Source organism: Dipteris shenzhenensis, chromosome 28, assembly GCF_047967505.1.
Source record: "Dipteris shenzhenensis isolate YYH24624 ecotype China chromosome 28, Dip_SZ_1.0, whole genome shotgun sequence".
NCBI lineage: Eukaryota > Viridiplantae > Streptophyta > Polypodiopsida > Gleicheniales > Dipteridaceae > Dipteris > Dipteris shenzhenensis.
In genome coordinates, this window is record NC_141623.1 from 1,407,517 (window position 1) to 1,429,448 (window position 21,932).

Below are 21,932 nucleotides of genomic sequence, written 5' to 3' on the forward strand. Positions count from 1 at the left end.
AGGCCATTCTCTATCCATAGGTGCCACTCATTCCTTGGTATGTGCCTTGTAGGCCTACTTATAGGCAATTAGGACACTTGGTACAGTTAGTACATGTACCAGTTAGGACGCTTAGTCTAGCTAGGTTATATTGGGTGTACTTTGTACTCATTCATTGATTGCAGCAATACACTTCACTATCTCATTTTTGCTTCCATTGCCTCTTTTCTTGAGCCTCCATTGCTTGCTCTAGCCTACATTCCCGACCCCGGACGAATGGTCGAGCTAAAATGGTTGTGGCCTCCAATGAGCTGCTATATTGTAAAAGTTTCCAACTCCACACGAATGGTCGGAGCTGAAATAGTCACATGACTGTCTAAAGCAACACGGGATGCAAATCGAGCAGATTGTTGCCTCCAATGAGTGGCTATATTGCTAAAGTTCTCGACCTCGGATGAATGGTCCAAGTTGAAGTAGTCACGCGACAGTCTAGAAAAGCAAGGGATGCAAATCAAGCGGATTGTTGCCTCTAATGAGATGTTGTAATGCTAGAGTTCCCAATCCCAAACGTATGGTTGAACCCAAGTCTGGGGTCAACTGCTATATTGATAAGGACAAATGGTGGAAGCAATTTCTCACCTCGGACAAACGGTTGAACCATACAACCAAAAGCCACTCCCACCCTTACTTCATCGTGCATCCGGTCTCGTCTTTATCCATAACGTTTGTTTCCTTGAGATGGACCTGGGCTGAGCAATGAGCATCGGGGCAGGCAGTAGGAGCAAGCGATCCTGCTCTGATACTGTTGTTCAATGCAAGGGGTGATGGAAAGAAGCTCGAATGCAAGGAGTAGACAACAAGCTGAAGGAACTAAAGTGTACTTGCAAAGGGATACAGAGAAAGTACAAATGGTAGCCTATATAGGGCCCAAACTCAACTTAGGACTAAAAGTCCCAAATGAGCTAGAACTAGATGACCTAACTAGGCCTAACAAGCCTACAAGGCCATACCAGGGCTAAGTGGCAATAATGGTGGGTTACATGATAATATGAGAGCCTTACAGCCTGCTAGTTTGTTTAAGGTAGAGGGGGCTAACTAAATGTTGGCTACCTCAACCCCATGAAGGTGTAGCACATGAATTTGTGAGCGGCATATTTCCAAGTGTTGGAAATGCCTTGGACAACCTTAAATAAGGGTTTTCTTGAATATTTCTTAAGGCACAAGTATAATAAGTGCGTTTGCAAGACCTGCAAATAAAGTTTGTCTCCCTAGCAGGTGCAAGTTTGCAAGTATCAGCACTGCAGTAAATTATTAGCAACTTCGAACCAAACAACGCCAACACACAAATAATGAGATAGATAGGACTTGTATGAAAGGAGGGTAGAAAACTATGCAGGTTTAGTTCATGTAGAAAACTATGCAAATTTGATTGATGTACTTGCCATAAACAACCGCCAAAACCCAGCATTTGTAGACTTGTCCCAAGCAGGCAGCTCGGACTTCTGCACAAATTCTTGGAAAGCTTTGGCATAGGACCCAGCAATATATGACACATTCCGGCACCCATTGGGCTCTGAAACAACATTGCAACCTTCTCTGCTCAAAACAAGTAGAAGTCAGTTCAACACTCTAAAAAACAACTCAAGATGCTAATTGTCACGACAGCACATGCGTCTTTGGTCATGATGAAAAGTAAGCACAAAGGTAAAACAGATTTGTGATTATTCACAATATAAATGGCTTCATTATACATTTGTACTAACTTCATTGTAAGTACATGAGAATGCGCTAAGTTAAGTTGGACGTAATCTATTTGGTTCCTTGTTCATTTGTGCTTTCAATTTAAAAGGCGTAGCATCGTTTGCGCATGAAATATTTTTTGCTTGTTTCATCAGCCCTAGACATACACAACACAGATGATCACCTTAGTCTATGTGGCACATCTCAAAAGATCAAATGACTAAGTTAAATGAGTGTCTAAGAATGTTCTCAAAGCTAGTAACTCTTAAGAATAAAAACAAGAAAGACCAAAAGAATACATATCAACTTATCATGCAAGTTATGATGAATAAAGCCGACAAGCTCATACTCTCATATCAATTAAAACAAGAAAGATACCAAAAGAAAACATATCAAGTTAACATGAATCAAGCCAACAAGGTCATACTCTCATAACTTTGACAATAAAAATAATATCCTCCTAATGATTACTGAGTCAGAAACTCCAACTCAATCTTGGAGAGCCTTTCATGAGGATGCAAGCACACAAAAGCCTTTAGAATTAGCAAAGAGCAAGATGAAAGAAGATCAAAGTATTTGTTATCATTTTAATCAAAGTACTTGTTATCATTTTAATCAATCAAAGACTTGTTGTTAAATGAGCTCACCATCCATAGTGAGATGATTCCAAGTCAACTCATAACCAACCTTCTTTGCGATAGTTTATTTGTTGTAATGCATGGTCATTGAAAGCGAGATGGACGTGGATGAAATCAAGCAATAGATTGAGGCGAATACGAATAGATATTGCTGATGTTGATAGATGCTAGTACAAGCTCATTCTGTAGGCCGATAGGCCTTCTCTTCTCTCACACTAAGACCTCTTAGCTAAGGTTACACAGAATCGTATCAAATCTAATCTGAGACTTGTTCCACTAGGACAAGTGGTCCACTTTCACAAATGGGACAAGGACTCTTCACACCCACAAGAGTGAGGGACACTGACTCCAGGACTCTAGGAATCCCACACACACGCTTCGATATCCAACACCCTATTATAAATATTTATATTTCCTAAGGCAATGGCCAATGTTATGTAATAAGGGGCTAGGGGCACTTTTGCCCTTTATTAAGGTCTTTAACCCCTAACCTCAGTTAGAGGTTGAGTTTGTGGGTGAGTTAGTCACCACACATCTTTTGACCCCAGTTAGGGTTAATTCTAGGGTGTTGTCTATGACTACCCTAGCTTTGTAGTTCATTGGTATTACTGCAATTTCAATCCAGCTTGCTTTAGCTCCATTCTCTCGCATTCTCTCGCTTCCATTTCCAATATTTGGAATCAAAGCAGGTCCCCCTAGTTCCCACACCCTCTGACTTCAATTCTGTCGCGAAAAACTTCACTGTAGTTGCGGCCGAAGCAGCTAGTTTTCCTAGCAGCCCCTTCCTACAGGGTCCTCTTGCTTGGGCACCTCTTCTAGAGAAGTTCTGGGCGACCAATTTTTGGGAGGGTTTTTTGCTGATTTCAACCTAGTTTGGACCAGCCACCACCTTCTACTCTAATTTCAAGCCTAAGCGCCTCTTTTTTAGCACTTTGGGAGCTTCTTCTCAGCTGGGCGACCTCATTTTGGGCCCTTTTTCAACAAAAACGGCCAGCTGGACTTGTTTTTTGTGGGGTTTGTTGCTGAAGCAATCATTCGTAGGCTGGGCACCTATTTCTTTAGGGTCGTACACGCTTTCAAGGTGTTTTTCAAGACTGTTTTGCTGTTTTGAAACTTTTCCATCACTCGCGGGACTGGTTTGTGGCTTCTAGAGATCTCTCCTTGCTGTTTTGAACCTGTCTCACGCAGTATTGTGCAAGGGCAGCCCATATTTTGCACCTCGAGGTGCATTTTCAGACCTTTTAGTTAGGGACTTGCTGTTTTTTCAAAACAGAGATTAAAAGCAGTCATTTATTGCTTGCTAAGGCAAGCATACTCAAAGCAAAGCACATATAGTTCGTGGGAGGTCATTTTCAGTTCATCTTGGAGTGCTTTTTGGAGGCATTTTACAGCCCATTTGTTTGGGTTCTGGTTTGGTAAACTTTCTGTTTTATTACTGCATGCCTTGGGAGTCCTTTTCCCATTCCATTACTTGGCCCTTGTGCCACTGGGATTTGCAGTTGTAGGTCCTTGTTGAGCCAAGTTTTGGCTGGTTTTTTAGGGAAAATTCTGAGATTGTAACACATATCCCAGCACAGGATCTTTCTAGTATATTAGAGGGCATCCTCAAGCCTAGTATAGGCTTTGGCAGTGATATCTGTTACTTGAGCAGGGTGTCCACAGCAGTTGAACTTTGTTGAAATTTCTTTGCCTCTTCTTGTTTGCTCAAATGGTATAGTAAAATACGAATGATGTGTTTCAATTGTTTGCCCAGGAGGATCGATTGGGATGCCACCAACTATCTTCTTTGGACGTTTTTGATTCGCAATTTGTTGGTTGCCAAGGGCGTCTCGGATTATGTTAAAAATAATGAGGCCCGTCCCAATCCTATAGCACCAAATACTCCTCCACAACAAGGGGATGGTCATGGTGGTAGTGCAGATCGTGGGCAATTGGGACAAGCAACTGCCCCAGTTGGGCAAGCACCTGCAGGTATTACTCCTAAGCAAAGGAGGTGAGATGCACGTAATGCTCAAGCCTTGTCTTTGATTTCACTGAATATCAAAAGATTTATTGTCCCTCATAAGCAATTGGGGTCAGATGCACGTAATGCTCAAGCCTTGTCTTTCATTTCACTGAATATCAAAAGATTTATTGTCCCTCAATTGCCCAGTTGCTTGTCCCAACTGGGCAATTGGGACAAGCAACTGCCCCAGTTGGGCAAGCACCTGCAGGTATTACTCCTAAGCAAAGGAGGTGAGATGCACGTAATGCTCAAGCCTTGTCTTTGATTTCACTGAATATCAAAAGATTTATTGTCCCTCAAGCTCGGAATGAGGTGAGAGTCATCTTTGCGCAAAGAGCTTGATAGTGTGCAGGTGACCTCGTGACTCTATGCAGGAACTTGTCCCAAGGATTCAAGATTTACGAAAGCAACTCTTGAACATTGATGACGTCATTCTACACTCACAACTTGTTACCATTACTTTGAACTCCTCTTACTACAAGAGGAGCAGACACAAGAATATGGCTTCACCTTCTCATAGTGAGGAACACACTTTTTCAAGAAAGAATAAAGGAAAAAAGAAAGTTCAGCCAAGTCGTGCCTCTAGCAGTGGTTTTGGAAATGCACATGCAAGCGGGAAAGATAAAAAGGATGCCTCAAAGCCTTTCAAGAAAGGCAAGTGCCATTATTGCAAAAAGCTTGGTCATCACATCAGTGAATGCCCCAATAGGCTTGCAAAAGAGAAGAAGAAAGAGCCTAGTATGACGGTTTCAAGCTCCAACATGCAGGTTTCGATGATACTTTTGCTCCTTTTACTAAGCATGATTAAGCTTTCTTTACTTGCAGCTATGACGTTTCTTGCGAGTCGCGCATTTTCAGTGTGAATGAGACGGCTAAGACAAGGTGCTTCGGTACCGGTGCTTCTCGCCATATCACCTCTCATAAATCTTTCTTTGATAAGTTATGGTGTGCACTGATTGGCAAGTCAGTTTCTTGTGCCAACCATTCTTCTTATCTAATTAAAGGAATTGGAGAACTTTCACTTACAGCCATGGATGATTCAGATCTTTGCATCTAGGATGTTCTATATCCCTGAAGAATTTACTTTCCATCTCTTCTTTCGCTCGAAGAGTCTATGAGCCTGTGAAAAACCTAGTACAAACGAGCTATGGTGGTGGAGCTACTAAACGAGCATCCACACCAATGTAAAATGCAAAAAATGCAGAATGGTAGTACTAAGTCCCAAGTACAACATAGTCATGTCGTCGGTGGACTATATATCAATCTCATCATCATCATCATCATCATCATCAAGACATCAGGGTGGATCAGGCAATGGGGGCATGAAATCGACGATAGAGTGTTGTCGACCACTCAAAGGTGCAGCCCTGGCACGTCTCCTGGTCATAGCTCTGCGTCTAACCAAGGCTACTGTGACCCCTGTCGGTCAGGCTCCGACTCTAAATAGGGAGGGGATGTCCTCAATTGTGATCTGTGTGTCAACCCTTTGTCTGAGCTATCGGGTCACTGGCTCCGGGTCACGGACATGTCGAGGCCTCCTCTCGTGCAAATCCATGTGATCTGGCTGAAAAAACTCCATGATAGAGCTCTGAGAGGAATCAGCCAACGAAAAAGACTGCTCCTGTCTCCATGCTTGCAGTATTCTCTCGCGGTGTCTAAGTACCTCATGAATGAAACTTGCCAAACATCGTTGGTCTAGGTAGGAGAGGAATCGGGCCAATATCCCATAACTATCTCTAAAGACGCAGTAGAAACGCCCTCGGATCTCATAGTAAACAAGACACCTGAAGATGAAGTGCTCCTCTGACTCAACCCCTGCATGACACAGAATGTGCATATGCGCCTCTCTCTGGGTAGTCACTCTGCTCTGCCTCTAGTCTAGCCAATGAAGCATATCCTCTGCTCAAGCATGCTTGCATCGCGGGTCTCATAATGAAGATGGGTCCAAAAAAGACAACCCCAAGATAAGTGTATGATGAAACTATTTCAACAGGTAACCCATCAAATGTGAACTGCTCCTAGTGCATGATGGCTCGAGATGTATTAAAGATCATAACCTTGGTTTTACCCAAGTTGACCTTTAGATCATGAGACTCACAAAAGGACTGTAGTATTGGGGTAAAGGCACATTGCCAACCCTTCATTAAAAGATAGGACACCTATGACTGTCTTAAGACAGTCATAGGGTAAACCTAATCCTAATAAAACACAACTGAGTTTGTGGTGTGGCTCATCATTTTTCACACCCGCATCTTGAGTGTCTCTCTCTCACTCTCTCATACCCTTGCTCTTCTTCCCCCTTCACTCCCTTTCAACTGGTATCAGAGCCTACCCATTCTCTTCCACTCCCTAGCCCACCCCCCTTTCCGTACGGACGTACGTCGAGCGCCGTACGGACAGCACCGTACGACCGTACGTCATCCGTACAGTCGTACGGACGGGCTCGACTTCGAGCAGCGCCGACATCGCAGGGCGGCGGCGCATTGGCGAAGGCGGGCTGCAGGGCGGCAGCGCATTGTGCAGGCATTTGCGCAAGTACAGGGCAGCGCAGCAGATCTGGGCTGCAGGTCTGGGCTGCAGGGTGGCGGCGCATTTCGCAACTAGGGCGCGAGCTTCGAGCTGAGCAGCAGCTGCTAGCTGCTAGTCTGTGCAAGGGCAACCTGTGCACAGCACCAGGCTGCGCGAAACCAGAGCGCGCAGCGTGCGCTCAGGTACGGTTATCCGTACCTGTTGTACGGATTCCGTACAGGAGTCGTACAGCCGTACGGATCTCCACAGCGCAGGTACAGGAAGCTGTTTTCGATTTTTGTGCAGCAGGGAGGTACATTTTTCCGGTTTTTCGGGATCTGTGTCAGAAGAAATTTGTTCTCCTTGGATCTGGCTGCTGCACAAGTACAGCAAGTACGAAAGTACAAAAGTTACATTCTTGTTTGGGGAAGAAAGAGAGGTGAAACAGCATTCTGCTCTTCATTCCTCTTGCTTCAGGATCATTTTTCAGTTCACAGAACTGTGTTATCTTGAAAAGTACAGCAAGTACTTTCATTCATCTTGTGCTTGAGGTGAAGAGAACCACAGTGTGGTTGATTGCACAGTTATTTTGTTCTGAAAAGGTAATGCCTTGATTTTGCAAGAGGACATATGCTTTTACTGGGTTTGAATCTCAGTTCACAGGTGAGCAGATCATAGGGCTTTTGCCCGGAAGGTGATGCATTGTATGCCTTGAGGCAGTGTGGTGCCAGAGAGCACACTTTTGTCTTGATTTCCGCAGTGTTGAGGTGACATTTTCTTGCAGGTCACATTTCTTGTGCAACACTCAGAGAACTTCAGTTGAGCCACGCTTGGCCAGGGCGCATCGAGTTTACTCGGTCCCTAACTGTCCATCGTTGACAGTGCTCAAAAGGTTCCTCATTGAGTGTTTGTACGTTGGGATCTGTGTATGTCATTTCTACACAGGGCAGTATATGCATTACATTGGTGGATGATTTTGTCAGAGAGATTTTCATATTGCATGTTACCTCAGTGTTGAGGTGTTCTCCACTTGATTCAGGTGTCAGATCAAGGGGCTTTTGCCCAGACTTTGTTTGATAGCACTTGGGTTACCGACAGAGATCTTCAGATGCATTTTCTCCCCTTGGTATAAGGGTGATTGCTTGGGATTTATCCCATTTTCTGTTGCAGGTTTTGTGACAGGCTGAAGTGTCATTTTTTTTTGGGTGTTTGCCAAGTGGTTTCTGCAATTTAACTCAGTGCAATACCTCATCTGAGGTGGGAGAAGTGATCAGTACAGTCAGTACAGCAGTGTTTACAGCAGTGTTTGTGCTTTGTCAGATGATTATGCACTGTTAAGCACTTGTTGAGCAGCTGCAGCAGTCTGAAATTACTGTTTTTTTATGCCTCTTTGAGCACGGTACAGTGTGTCAAAAGGTACAGTATTTGCAGGGTCATTTACTGTTTTGCTGCAGATTTTCCTGACAGTAAAAACAGCACCATTGAGAGTGCTTCTGGCTCTTGAATAGAGCAGTTTTTTTCTGAGAAATCAGAATTTTTTATTCAGCTTTTTTTTTTACTTCCAGGGAGTCAAGTACTTTCCTTATCTGATGTGGCATCAGGGGGAAGTGATTCTTCGATTCTGAACATAAAGAAACTGGAAGGAGCACACAACTATGCATTATGGGCAGAACAGTGCTTGAATGTACTTCTGTTAAAGAAGATTGCTAAGCCCATAAGGGTGAAGGGTGTCAAGCCATCTGACATGGCAGCTGATGACTGGGAAGAGCTTGATTTGTCTGCGAGGGCAGCTATCATGCTCACTATTTCAGACACTCTTGTGTTCAATGTACAGGCTGAAAAGACCTCTTATGGCCTATGGCAAAGGCTAGAAGAATTGTATGCCCAAAAGAGCTCAGCCAGTAAGGTTTATTGGCTGAAGAAGCTGGTCGATCTTCGTATGAAGGAAGGTACAGCTATGACCTCACACTTGAGTGAGTTCAATGCCATCTTTACACAGCTGATTGCACAGGGGTTGAACCTTGATGAGGAGTTCAAGGCTATTTTCTTGCTGTGTACCCTCCCCGAGAGTTGGGACACTTTCAAGACCCCCCTGTCAAACTCGAATGTCACTCTTATTTATGCTGATGTAGAGAGCTCTCTCCTTATGGAGGAGATGAGCAGGAAGAATAATGCGGGCAGCAAGTCTTCAAATGCTTTGCAGGTACAGGATAGAGACAGGACTCAGCAGAAGGGGAGATCTGCTAGTAAGTCCAAATCCCGCAGTCAGTCCCGTGGCAAAAAGGACATTGAATGCTTTTATTGTGGCAAGAAGGGACATGTGAAGTCTAAGTGCTTCAAGTTCATACGGGATCAAAAAGCCAAGAAGGCTGAAACAAAGGATGCAGGAAATGCAAGCAAAGGCAAAGGCAAGGCCAAGGCAGATGACTTGGATGCAGTGAATGTTGTAGCAGAGGACAGTGACAGTGACATACATGATGTTTTATGCTCTTCTGCTGTAATAGCACATGCTTTGGTTATTGATGGCCATGACATGCACACCTGGCTCTTGGATTCAGGTGCCTCTTTTCATGTTACTCCTCATAGGGAGTGGTTTACTTCCTACACAGGTACTCATGGAGTTGTTCATCTTGGGAACAACTATGCATGTCAGATTGCAGGGATTGGCAGTATACAGATAGTATTTCCTGATGGACGGTCATTTATGCTTAATGGTGTTCGCCATGTGCCGCAAATCAAGAAAAATCTGATTAGCACTGGCTTATTGGATGACAGTGGTTACCACACCACATTTGGGGATTCCAAATGGGTGATTACTGATGGCCAGACTGTAGTGGCTGAGGGTTTTAAGAGTGATACCTTGTACCCTCTTTATGTTTCCAGTGTGGGTAATCATGTTGTTGCCATAACCGAGCTGCCAAAGGTTTCATTGTGGCATAGCCGGTTGGGACACATGTCTGTTAAAGGAATGCAAGAACTGTCACGTTTGGGTTATCTGCCGCCTCTTTCTTTTTCAGATTTGCCTACTTGTGATCATTGTATATTTGGCAAGCATTCTGTGACTCCTCATAAGAGGAGAACTCTCCAGAATAGAGCACCACTTGATCTAGTGCACACTGATTTGTGTGAGATGCCACAGTTATCACTAGGGGGTGCAAAATATTTTATTACTTTCATTGATGATGCCACACGTAAGGTGTGGGTCTATTTCTTGAAGCATAAGGGAGATGCCTTAGATGCTTTCAAGAAGTTTGTTGCTCAGGTTGAGAATCGGACAGGACGCAGGCTGAAATGCCTCAGGTCCGATAATGGGGGTGAGTATTTGTCACATGCTTTTGTGCAGTTTTGCCAAGCTAAGGGCATCAAACAGGAACTCACAGCCCCTCATAATGCATCTCAAAATGGTACAAGTGAGCGTATGAATCGAACTATTCAGGAGAAGGTTCGATGTATGTTGTCTTATGCTGCATTACCCCATGGCTTTTGGGCAGAAGCCGTGCAAACAACAGTTCACATCATAAACAGGTCGCCAAACAAGGCTTTGGAGTTGAAAGTGCCAGAGGAGGTGTGGTCTGGCAAGCCACCTTCATATAAGCACTTACGTGTATTTGGCTGCGAGTGCTTTGCTCATGTACGCAAAGAACTGCGCAACAAACTGGATCCAAAGTCTATCAGATGCATCTTTATGGGTTATGGTGACGAAGGTGAAATGGGGTACAGATTATGGGATCCCGTTAAACGGAAGATTATACGCAGCAATGATGTCATCTTTAAGGAGGATAGTGTACACAAGGAACCCGTGCAACCTGTGGAATACAGGAGGGTTATTTATGATGATGTTGGACAGCAAAGAATGCCCATTTATATGCAGCAGCAGGCTGCTGCAGATCACCCTGTTCAAGAGGGTATACAGGCTGAAAATTAGCCAGATAATTTTGCCAATGATGCACCACTGGATATGCCAGCAGATGGGGCTGTAGAACAGCCAGATATGGTGGTACAGCCACCTGTCATGCATGAAGAACAGGCTGGACAGCAGCCTAATCCGGAACATTTTGTTAGGAGGAGCTCCCGTGTACAACGGCCTCCTGCCAGGTTTGTTCCAGGAGCCAATAATGTGGCTGATTTTATCATGCTGACAGATTGTGGTGAGCCTTCCAGCTTCAAGGAAGCTATGGGAAGAACGGAGAAAAAGAAGTGGGAGAAACCCATGCAGTCAGAAATATACTCCCTACTTCAGAATGATACATGGGACTTGGTGCAGTTACCTGCAGGCAGAAAAGTTTTGCCATGCAAGTGGGTTTACAAAGTCAAAGTGGATTCAAATGCTTTACCGAGGTATAAGGCCAGATTGGTTGCCAAGGGATTTAAGCAGGAGAAGGGCATTGACTTTGATGAGATCTTTTCCCCTGTAGTCAAGATGACTACTTTGAGAGCAGTGTTAGCTCTTGTTGCTCATGACGACATGGATTTATGTCAGATGGATGTGAAGACAGCCTTTCTTCACGGAGATCTCCATGATGAGATCTATATGAGTCAGCCAGAGGGATATGCTGTTAAAGGGAAAGAGCAGCTTGTGTGTAAGCTCAAGAGGAGCTTGTATGGACTCAAGCAGGCGCCAAGGGAATGGTACAAGAAGTTTGATGCCTTCATGCAGTCCCAAGGGTATCATAGGTGTGAGACCGATCATTGCTTGTACACCAAACGGGCAAAGGATGGCAGTCTGATGCTACTCATTCTATATGTGGATGACATGCTTATTGCCAGTAAATCTCAGCATGAGATTAGTGCTTTGAAGAAACAACTGCATAAGTCTTTTGACATGAAAGACTTGGGTGATGCAAATCATATTCTTGGCATGCGGATTACTCGTGACAGGTCCAAGGGACTTTTGTTTCTGTCACAGAAAAAGTACATTGACAAAGTACTGCAGAGGTTTAAAATGGAGGGGGGGAAGTCTATTAGTACCCCGTTGCCTCCACATTTAAAACTCAGCAATAAGGACAGCCCCAAATCAGATTATGATAAGGCTGAAATGGCCAAGGTTCCGTATGCATCTGCAGTTGGTTCTTTGATGTATGCCATGGTCGCCACTCGTCCGGATATTGCTTTTGCGGTGGGAGTCATCAGCAGGTATATGGCAAATCCAGGCAAGCGGCACTGGGAAGCAGTGAAAGGTGTCTTGAGGTATCTCAAGGGTACCAAAGACTTGTGCATATGCTATGGTAGGCAAGATGCATTGGTGCTGCATGGTTTTACAGATTCAGACTATGCAGGCAATGCAGATAACCGGAAGTCTACTACCGGTTATATTTTCACATTTGCAGGAGGTGCTATATCATGGGTGTCTCGGTTGCAGAAATGCGTTGCACTGTCAACCACAGAAGCTGAATATGTTGCAGCCACTAAGGCCTGCAAGGAAGCAATATGGCTTACTCGGCTGGTGGGAGATTTGGGCATTACAGGAGATATGCCAGTTTTGCATTGTGATAGTCAGAGTGCTATCATGTTGGCAAAGAATCCGGTCTTTCATCAAAAGACCAAGCACATAGAAGTGAAATATCATTTCATCAGGGAGGTACTGGAAGACAAGCGACTTGAGCTTGTGAAAGTGCATACTGATGATAATCCTGCAGATTTGCTCACTAAGAGCTTGCCTACAGAGCGGTTTGCACATTGCCGCCACATCATGGGATTAGGATGAGACCATTCTTATTTTATGGTCTTGTATACAGTAACTGTATATTGCTGTAATTCTTTATTCTTTTCTCCCCTTTAGGCACATTGGCCTTTAGGTGGGAGGTTGTTGGGGTAAAGGCACATTGCCAACCCTTCATCAAAAGATAGGACACCTATGACTGTCTTAAGACAGTTAAGACAGTCATAGGGTAAACCTAATCCTAATAAAACACAACTGAGTTTGTGGTGTGGCTCATCATTTTTCACACCCGCATCTTGAGTGTCTCTCTCTCACTCTCTCATACCCTTGCTCTTCTTCCCCCTTCACTCCCTTTCATGTAGTGTGTCAAAGTATCTCTGGAGCCCCTCTGCTGAGGAAGAGAGGAGAGCCATGTCAGTTGCATAAAGCGATATCCGGATCAACGTGCCCGCAAGAGAGTAACCTATTCCCCTTGTGTCTGCATCACTGTCTCAAGCTCGTCAATGTAGAGGCCAAACAAGGTAGGTGATACTGAACACCCTTGTTTGACCCCGATAGTGCTCATGATCTCGTCTGTCCACCCAGATCTTGCCCGGACCCTGCCTCAAACTCTCTCAAAAAGTGCCATGACAGCCCAAATGATCTCCTGGTCATAACCCAAATCCTATAGGCGCCGTATGAGGCGGGCTCTCGGAACCGTGTCAAATGTCTTGCGGAAATCCACAAAGCAACAATAAAGCCTCTGCTTCCGTGCCCTGGTCTCCTCGATGATACATCTGAGCGTGAGAATGTAGTCCATGATTCCATGATCACGCCGAAATTCGGCCTGTCCTGCTGCTCTAAGTCCTTGACACTCCGCAAATGAGCTGACCTCGAAATCAAAAATTGATACATAAATCTTAGACATGATATGTCCAATCATAATGGTCATGTAGTTCTCCGAGCTCATGGGATCCCCTGTCTTGTGGATGGGTGAGATAGTGTTAATGGTCCAGGTGCGTGGAAACCCCAAACAAACAGCTTCATTAAAGAGCTTTGCTTAGATCGGGGCTAGGAGGTTAATCCCATATGCAATGAACTCAGTGCATAGTCCCTCATGATCCTTCGCTCGGCCATTATGAAGTTTCATTATGTCATCCTTAATCCCCCCCTAGTGAAGAGGGTGCAAGATGAGGGGCGTGGCATACGTGAGAGGTTAGGGACTAGCTGATTTGGGATGTCATAAAGTGTGCGTGCATAATCAAACCAGACCTGAGTGTCAGTGAGTGGTGAGGGGGACCGTCCCTCTAGAAATCTCCACCAAAAGTCCTTAGAGATGTTACTAAACAAATGTTCAGTAGCTATTACAGTGGGCGGGTGGAGCGGGTGGTGTGGGGGAAAGCGTGAAGGACATCCTCGTGTGGTGAGCCAGTGATCGGGGCAGCACGATCCTCTATTAGGGGTATGAAGTTAATATAAGCGAAGTTAATATAAGCGAGAAGTATACACAGACAGCAAGAGTAAGTAGGTGAGTGATCGCGGTCAAAGCATATATCATGATAGGTGAAGTAAGAACTCAGTGGGGTGGAAGGTGTTGTGCGACGCGGAGTGGAAATGCTAAAGAAAAGATAGGTATGATCAGCCCCTGGAGGGACAGGTGCTACGGTGAAGTCAGTGATGCAAGATGTGAAGGCAGGGGATCCCATGATGTAATCAACAACGCTGGAGCCTACCCCATGTGGAAAGCACGTGAAACCACCTAAGGCGGGCCATCTGTTAAGACCATTATAAATAATGACATCATGCATCCTGCCGAGGTCTAATAGGGTCTGCCTATAAGATGTGAACGGACCTCGTCTGTCAGCCGAAACTCGTAGCGTACCTACCTCCTCAAGATGTGATGCGAGATGTGAAGGCAAGGGATCCCATGATGTAATCAACAACGCTGGAGCCTCCCCCATGTGGAAAGCATGTGAAATCACCTGAGGCGGGCCATCTGTCAAGACCATTATAAATAATGACATCATGCATCCTGCCGAGGTCTAATAGGACTTGCCCAAAAGATGTGAACGGACCTCGTCTATCAGCCAAAACTCGTAGCGTACCTGCCTCCTCAAGGTCAATGTCTGGCAGTAGAGTGAAATCAACCCTGAAGTCGAGGAGTGGTACCTGACGGGCGACTGTCCTCGCATTTAAGTCCCCGACTAGGAGGACTTCTCCGCAGCTAGAGAAGTCAACAATTGACTGATAAAGAGCAACAAATGGAGATGTCTCATCCTCACCTCGAATATCTCTGGCAAAGTGGGAGGTCTCAGGGGGGAAGTAGCAAATTGCAACAAACCGATCCCGGCTGTCCATGTGCCGAATCCGGATACAAAGAAACCTGGACTGTGCATCTCTCTGCTCTACTGAAATGGTCCCCAAAAGTGTGGATCTGTAAAGGACTGCGACTCCAACTGACCCTGGAACTCCCCCTGTATCCCTCGTCTTATCTCTGTAGGCAGACTCCCATGTATACCCGCTGACTACTAGTAGTGGGCGCTCTGGACTCTGATGAGACTCTGTATAAAAGACTATGTCGTGACCTGTATAGCAGCAAGATAATCCAGCAGTGATGCCTCATGCTTCAGCATATGGCTGAGCCTGTTTCTCAGGAAGAAATTAAGAAATTGATGATGCCGTTGCACGTGAAAGAACAGTAGTGCAAGAAACAAGATTAGTACCTCGTTGGCTGCTACGCATTCTTGAGGATTGCAGGCCTTCTGCACCAGAGACACTAAGGATGCCCACTTATGTGAGTTTGCTAATGCAAGCAGAGATTGACTCCATCCACACTTGGGAGTTGGGCTTGCCTACTGGCAAGAAGGCAATTGGCACAAAGTGGCCATACAAGCCCAAAAGAAAATCGGATGGTTCCATAGACCGGTACAAAGCTCGTCTCATGGCAAAAGCCAATGCAACAACGGCTTACCCAATGATGAACAGCAGTGGCAGGCTCTGAAAGCGAGCAAATGAGGGCTGGAAATGAGAATTACAGCAAAAGAAGTGCTCCCACGAGGAGGAGAGCACGTAGAAATGGAGAGAAAGAGATCCAATGGAGAGAAGCTCGCAGCCCAAGGCAAAGGGATGCCAAATGAGGAGGGAAGGGCTCAAAGAGAAGTCTCCGGATCAATTCAGCAGCTCCAAGGGCTCCAAACGCCGGCACACAGCTCGAGGAGCTGCAAAATGCTGGCACGCTGCCCAAGGCAGCTCCAAAATGCTGGCACGCAGCTCGAGACAACTTTGAAATGCTGGAAAATCTGAGAAATGGCTGGCACGCACCCCGAGGCAGCCGTACTGCAGTGAATGTACTGAAATTCTGACAAAGTGGACAGAATCACGGAACTGTCTGACAGATGTATGGATTTCCATACAATTTCTGACAGATGTACGGATTTTCGTACAATTTCTGATGCATGTACGGATTTTTTTTTTGACAGGTTCGAAATTCCGAATAGATGCTGTAAATGCTCGCATGTGGTCGTTTTTTGCTGTAGCAGGCTGGAAAATGCACCCAAAAACAGTTCCCTTCGCGAGAGTTGCTCCAAAGTGCGGTCTTCTCACGACAAAATGAGGTTTTTCGCGACAGAAGTGCTTGGAAAGGTCTCAAACACTCATGGGAGTGTGAAAACCAGCAAAACCAGCAAGAATGAGAGCTCCAGAGGCTGCCAAACAGCTTGGGAAATCTGTCAGTCGCTGAGGGAATGGATTCCCGACCTGCTCTGATACCACTGTTGGGTGTTGGAAGCAATGGAAGCTCAAAAATGGAAGCACAATGGAGAAAAACGAGATGCTGTAATAGATTGCTGCAAAACTGAAGTGTGGAGGCTCAAGGGAGAGCCAACATAACAAAACCCTAGGGCTAACTGCCCTAACTGGACTAAGTGTCCTAACTAACCTAGATGGTACATTAACTAACTGTACCAATAGTCCTAAGTTCTAACTGACTATAACTAGGCCTACAAAGCTCATACCAAGGTATAAGTGGCATCTATGGATAGCCCATGAGATAGCCTATACTAGATTATGAAGTGGGCGTATCCATGTCCCAAAGAATGCAAAACCTATTTCTAAGTTTTCTGTAGAGTATGACCATTTGGTTTTCAGCTTTCAGTACAATGGCAGGTTATGAATTTGAAAAGACATTCAATAAAGAAAGATTCGCTCAAAACAAGAAGCAGAAGCACACCTTGGGTCAAATTGCCACCTGTCTACACCTCTCAAGAGGCACAATAGGTGTTTGATGTTATGCATGAAGGTTTGAAGACACACGTAAGGATTGGAAAGATGCTTTTCCCATCTATAGCTGGTTTGGGTGGAGGTGGTGGATTTTCCCCAATGCTTGGCTTCACTGTTGCCAAACAAAGGTGGTATGTCCACCTCACCCAGATGAAATTCTAACAGGTTTTGCATTCTTTGGGACACGGATACGCCCACTCCATAATCTTACTCTATCACAGTTAATAATGTGGCTATGGGAAGTGCCTTCTATAGGCTAAAACGGGGTCTTTTTGCAGAAGCATGCTTTGAGTGCAAAAAGTTTGAGCATATGACTTCACAATGTCCCTTAGTTTTGCATAAAATTCCCCCGATGCCATGCCTTCTTCAGAAAGTAAAATAAGACGCCCCTGGGCCTTCTGAAACCAAAAATAAAGGCAATAAACCTGTAAACTCAGCACCGGATAAGGGAAAGGCTCAAGTCTTGAACAATGGGAATGCCGCCTCCACTATTATTCCAACAATGGGAGGAGCATCTTCCAACCCTTACGTTTGTCTTCAAAACCTTCATGCATATCAAACACCAATTTACAAATACATGTGTGTATATATGTATATTTTATGTATGTATTATGATTGTGTGTGCGCACGTGTATGTACATACGTATATGCAAGCGGGCGTCCGCGCACACACACCCTTCTTTTTTTTGTACACAGGCACAAAGGGAGCCTTTGCGCATACACAAGCAATTAAGATTGATATTAGACAACTCTTCTATCATGTAATATTTATCACTCTTACCCAATCATGCAGCAAGTATAGCACATTCAAAAAGCTACTAAAAACAATTTATTATGGTGGAAAACAAGGCAGCCATGTGCAATTCTCAGCAAGTCTGTCATGTATGTGAAAAGTGCATCATAACATGCAAGAATTAATAACTAAGAGCCAAAAGCAATGGATCACTCCGAGAGTGTCGAAACAAAAAACCATTTATTTCAAAAAAGATAAACCACTTAAGTGTGTTGCCACGTAGCCAATTTATGGAAACTACAGCTTCATCATCGTAGATATAACATCCATGGCTGCTCAACAAATACATACCTAAAATTGCCCAAGAGGAAGCCCACCACTCGCCTACCATCTGACGCATTACCAATAGTGAACTCACACTTATTTCGGTAACCATCAATAATAGGAGATGCAATGATTCCATGAAATGGACAACATAAGCCACCTATAAAATCAATCAAGGATTTCCTTTAGACTTCCACAATTAGATGTAGACAACAAATTCAATCACTCTTTCTTCAAACAATTATTCAGCCTACATACAGTAAGTTTTACTTTAATATTTTGAAAAAAGTTATAAGAAGAGTAAATTTTAAAACTAAATGTAGTATATCTGCTCTCTCTCTCTCTCTCTCTCTCTCTCTCTCTCTCTATGATTCGGAGTAACCCCTCAGGTGATTCCAAGTGACTATGGCGTCCAGGATGATTCGGAGTAAGCCCTCAATCCCACATGAGATAGTACAGGCAAAGTTCGCCATGCAACCTCTCCAAGTTGATACCATCTTTCAGACAGTGATATTCATCCACAGAGTTTGGGACTTACCTCACTGGAGACTACCGAGCTTGGCCTTAAGTCATTAAGACCACTAGCAGAGAGCAGGGCAAACACATGGTATGCGTGTATATCTGCATGGCTTGCCAAGCACGGTATCTAGATGGACAAACTTCCCCCCTTTCAATACAGCATGGACAGCTACCTGAGTCGATCCCACGAGATGAGATCAACCATATCATACGGTTAGATCTCCTCCAACTCCATACATCTCGAACTTGGGAGGGGGATAGGACCTCCCCCCCAAGATCTAATTCTATCGCGACCATTTGCTGAGAGTATTGAAGGAGGGATTCATCATCAGACCCCATTACCTCGAGGACAGAAGAGTCTCACATGCACTAAGGATCACCATTGGACAAATGCAGGTTTCATCCCATCAACTAAGGATTGAGGTGGGGAGAGCTGCAAGTGTACCCAGAGAGCAGCTGTCATGTGCACAGATTGGTATCTGACGTGTACTAGGTACACAGGACTAGCTCAGGTTAGCCTGGAAGGGTTAGAGCTAGGCAGGCTTGATTCTCGGGTTGAGTGGCAAGGGTACGAACTATTTATAGGTCTTCGCTATTTTTGGCGCTCGGGGCCCGAGTCTATAAAAGGGACCCAGGGGGTTCAGTTCTCAGTGTGCAGTTGGGAGCAAGTTTCGTTCCCAGGTGCCAGGTCTGTTCCTGGATTGAGTCGCGGACACGCGCCTGCATCTTAGCGTAGCCCGAGGCCCAATGGCAGATCCAGGGATTCACAGCGCCACCTGGTGGTATGGGACACCAGGCTGGTTTGGATCTGATTGGGAGTTCGTGCCAATAGCTCAGCTCGTGGCTCGGAGGGGACATCTCCTGATTCGGGATCACATCCCGTAGATGTCATGGTTGGGTGGTGAGCAGCCTACTCAGATCTCACGTGGTGTGTGGTTGTTTTGCAGATCAGAGGTTTCAGGAGTGCTGGGATGTGTCAGTTGGTATCAGAGCCAACTCCTGAGGTAGGAACTTCTGATGCGAGAACTTTTGACGAATTTTTCCTCCAGGTATGCCCTAAAATTCGAAATTTGTTGCTGCGATTTCTGCTGGGTTCCTGGGTTAACAGGGGTGGACAGATGTAGGGAAAAGGTAGAAGAAAGAAGGGAGAGTTTTCGAAAATTCCTGAAGGGGCCTGAGAGAGAAGGCTGTAGGAAGCAGGAGAGAGAGCAGAGAAGTAGGAAAGAGAGGGAAAAGTAGAACGGAGAAAGCAGAGAGGCGAAGGACTGGACAAGGGCTGCGAGGGAGGCGGAGATGGGATGCCAAGGCAGTACGGAATCCGGCCTGTGCAGGGAGAGGCGCATGGAGCAGCGAGCAGGGTGCGGCCAGCCTGCGTGGAGGGTGCTTTTTTCAAAAAAAAGCACCCCCTCCAAAGCTGGGAGGGTTGGCCTTATTTGGAAGCAGGGCTTCCTAATTAGGCTGCCCTGCTCCCTATATAGATGGGGCAGGGTACCAGCCCACCCATAGCTTCGCAAAGAGCTTAGCTGCGCCATCGAGTCGCGTGCCAGCCCTGCATCAGTCTGTTTCGCACCTGCGCCAGCCACCGTACTCTGCCTGCGTCAGCCGTACCTGCATCGCCATCTATCCGTACATCCGTACAGCTGCGTCAGCCTTCCGTACGGTGCATGCGTCAGCCCTGCATCAGCCCTGCGTCAGCCTGCCGTACACCTGCGCCAGCCTTGCATCAGCTGTACCTGCATCGCTAGCCATCCGTACAGTCGCCGTACAGCCACGTCAGCTGCTGTACGGCCTCCGTCACTGTACGGCCTGCGTCAGCAGCCGTACAGCCACGTCAGCTACCGTACGGACTGCGTCAGCAACCGAACAGCCACGTCAGCAGTCCGTACGCTGCAGGATTCCGTACGCTGCATCCGGCAGCGGGTTCAGCCAGATTTCGGGATTCGTGGGCTTCCGGTTCGCCAGTTTCCAGCATCTCCTTCCGTCAGCATCTCTTGGGACGGTTTTCCTCTGCTCCATTCTCCTTTTCGCTTCGGTTCAGTCAGTTATTTCTCTCAGTTTCTGTTCAAATCACATTTCAGTTATGTCTGATTCTACAAATCCCGAGTTCACCATGGGAGAGCAGGATTTGGATTACACTCCTGTGGGAGAGGAGGATCAGGGTCTCTATGATGACCTGATAACAAAAAAGGCCTTCAGTGAATTTACGACTGCTCTGGATGGAAAATTCGAGCAGGTTAATGCAAATCAAACGGGGTTGACACAGCAACTCCAGGGGATTCAAGCGACTCTCACTCTTCTGGCTAGCACTGTGCAGGCACTCACGCATGTGGATGCCATGGCTTCAGCGCTAGGCCCGAATATAACTCCAGACCCTTTTCCAGGAGATCAAAAGTCTAGAACGAAGGAGGTAGTTGACACTTGGTTACACAAGTGGCAGGTACACTTTCAGTTCCACCCATACCCAGATGAGAAGAAGATCCAGCTTGCGGCGGGTTTCATGTCAGGTAAAGCGTTGCTATGGTGGAAGGAACTCCAGCCTAAGCCCGATACATGGACAGATTTTGAAGGGATCTTCAGGAAGGAGTTCCTGAAGAAGGAGGATGATTACGATATCGTTGCCAAGCTCAAAGCCCTCAACATGTCAAAGTTAAACTTGACCTTTGAAGTTTATCTTCAAAGATTTCGGGATCTGCAAACCAGGGCCACTAAGATGGATCCAGTGACCTTGTTAGGTTTCTTCGTGGATGGTTTGCCAGATTCATACAAGTTGCAGATAAAGAACAACAAATGCACAACGTTGCAGGAGGCCATGAATTATGCGCACATATATGATGATACCATGGCCGGTGCCAAAGCAACTACAGTTTCCGACACGAGTGGAAAGAACAAACGCAAGTTCTTTCAGCATACGACTGATACTGGGGAGACGAAGTCTACGGACAACGCCTCCAAGAAAAATTTGACTCAGGCTAAGAATGGTAAAGCCCGTTTCCTTCGTACTTTGAGGCTCAAGAAAGAAGGACGTTGCTTCTATTGCGAGGAGCGGGGCCACACCAAGAATGAGTGTCCAAAGCGCAAGAACCAAAAATTGGTGCTTGGACCGAAGCTCCAGGCGGGTCCACGTACCACAGCCAAGGGAGCGAACCAAGTCTCGATGACAGGTATTTCTGTAAATGTCATTACCTGCCCACTCTCTTGTAATTGTACTTTCAATACTTCGTTGTTTGGTTCCCATGATCTTTTCCGAGTTTATGGAGAAGTTATGGACCAACAGGTTCACATTCTCTTTGATCCGGGCAGCTCTCACAACTTTGTTAATTACAAATTTGTGCAGAAGATGGGGCTGTCCACAGTACCTAGCGACCACACCTATGAGGTGCAGCTTCCAGCTAGGAAGCAGTTTTGGGATCGCAAGGTTGAAGCGCTTCCTATCCGGATTCAAGCCTACACAGGGGCTCTTACATGTTATGTTATGCCTCTGGAGCATGTAGACTTGTTGATCGGAATAGAGTGGTTTAAAACCCACAATATTCAGATTGGATGGACGGAGCATACGCTTTCTTTTGTAGA

The 21,932-nt window shown here is 45.7% G+C and overlaps 1 protein-coding gene across 3 annotated transcripts in view; it reads right to left on the reverse strand.

Annotated features, from left to right (window-relative positions):
- Positions 1–21,932, reverse strand: part of LOC147883023 (zinc finger (CCCH-type) family protein) — a 129,234-nt gene that overhangs the window by 36,590 nt on the left and 70,712 nt on the right. For all 3 annotated transcript variants that reach the window (XM_087399338.1, XM_087399339.1, XM_087399337.1), the window contains exons 5-6: positions 17,871–18,003; positions 1,422–1,575 (exon numbers count right to left, since the gene is read on the reverse strand). In XM_087399338.1, the coding sequence (XP_087255464.1) occupies positions 1,422–1,575; positions 17,871–18,003 (287 nt within the window). The remainder of the gene's footprint in view (positions 1–1,421; positions 1,576–17,870; positions 18,004–21,932) is intronic.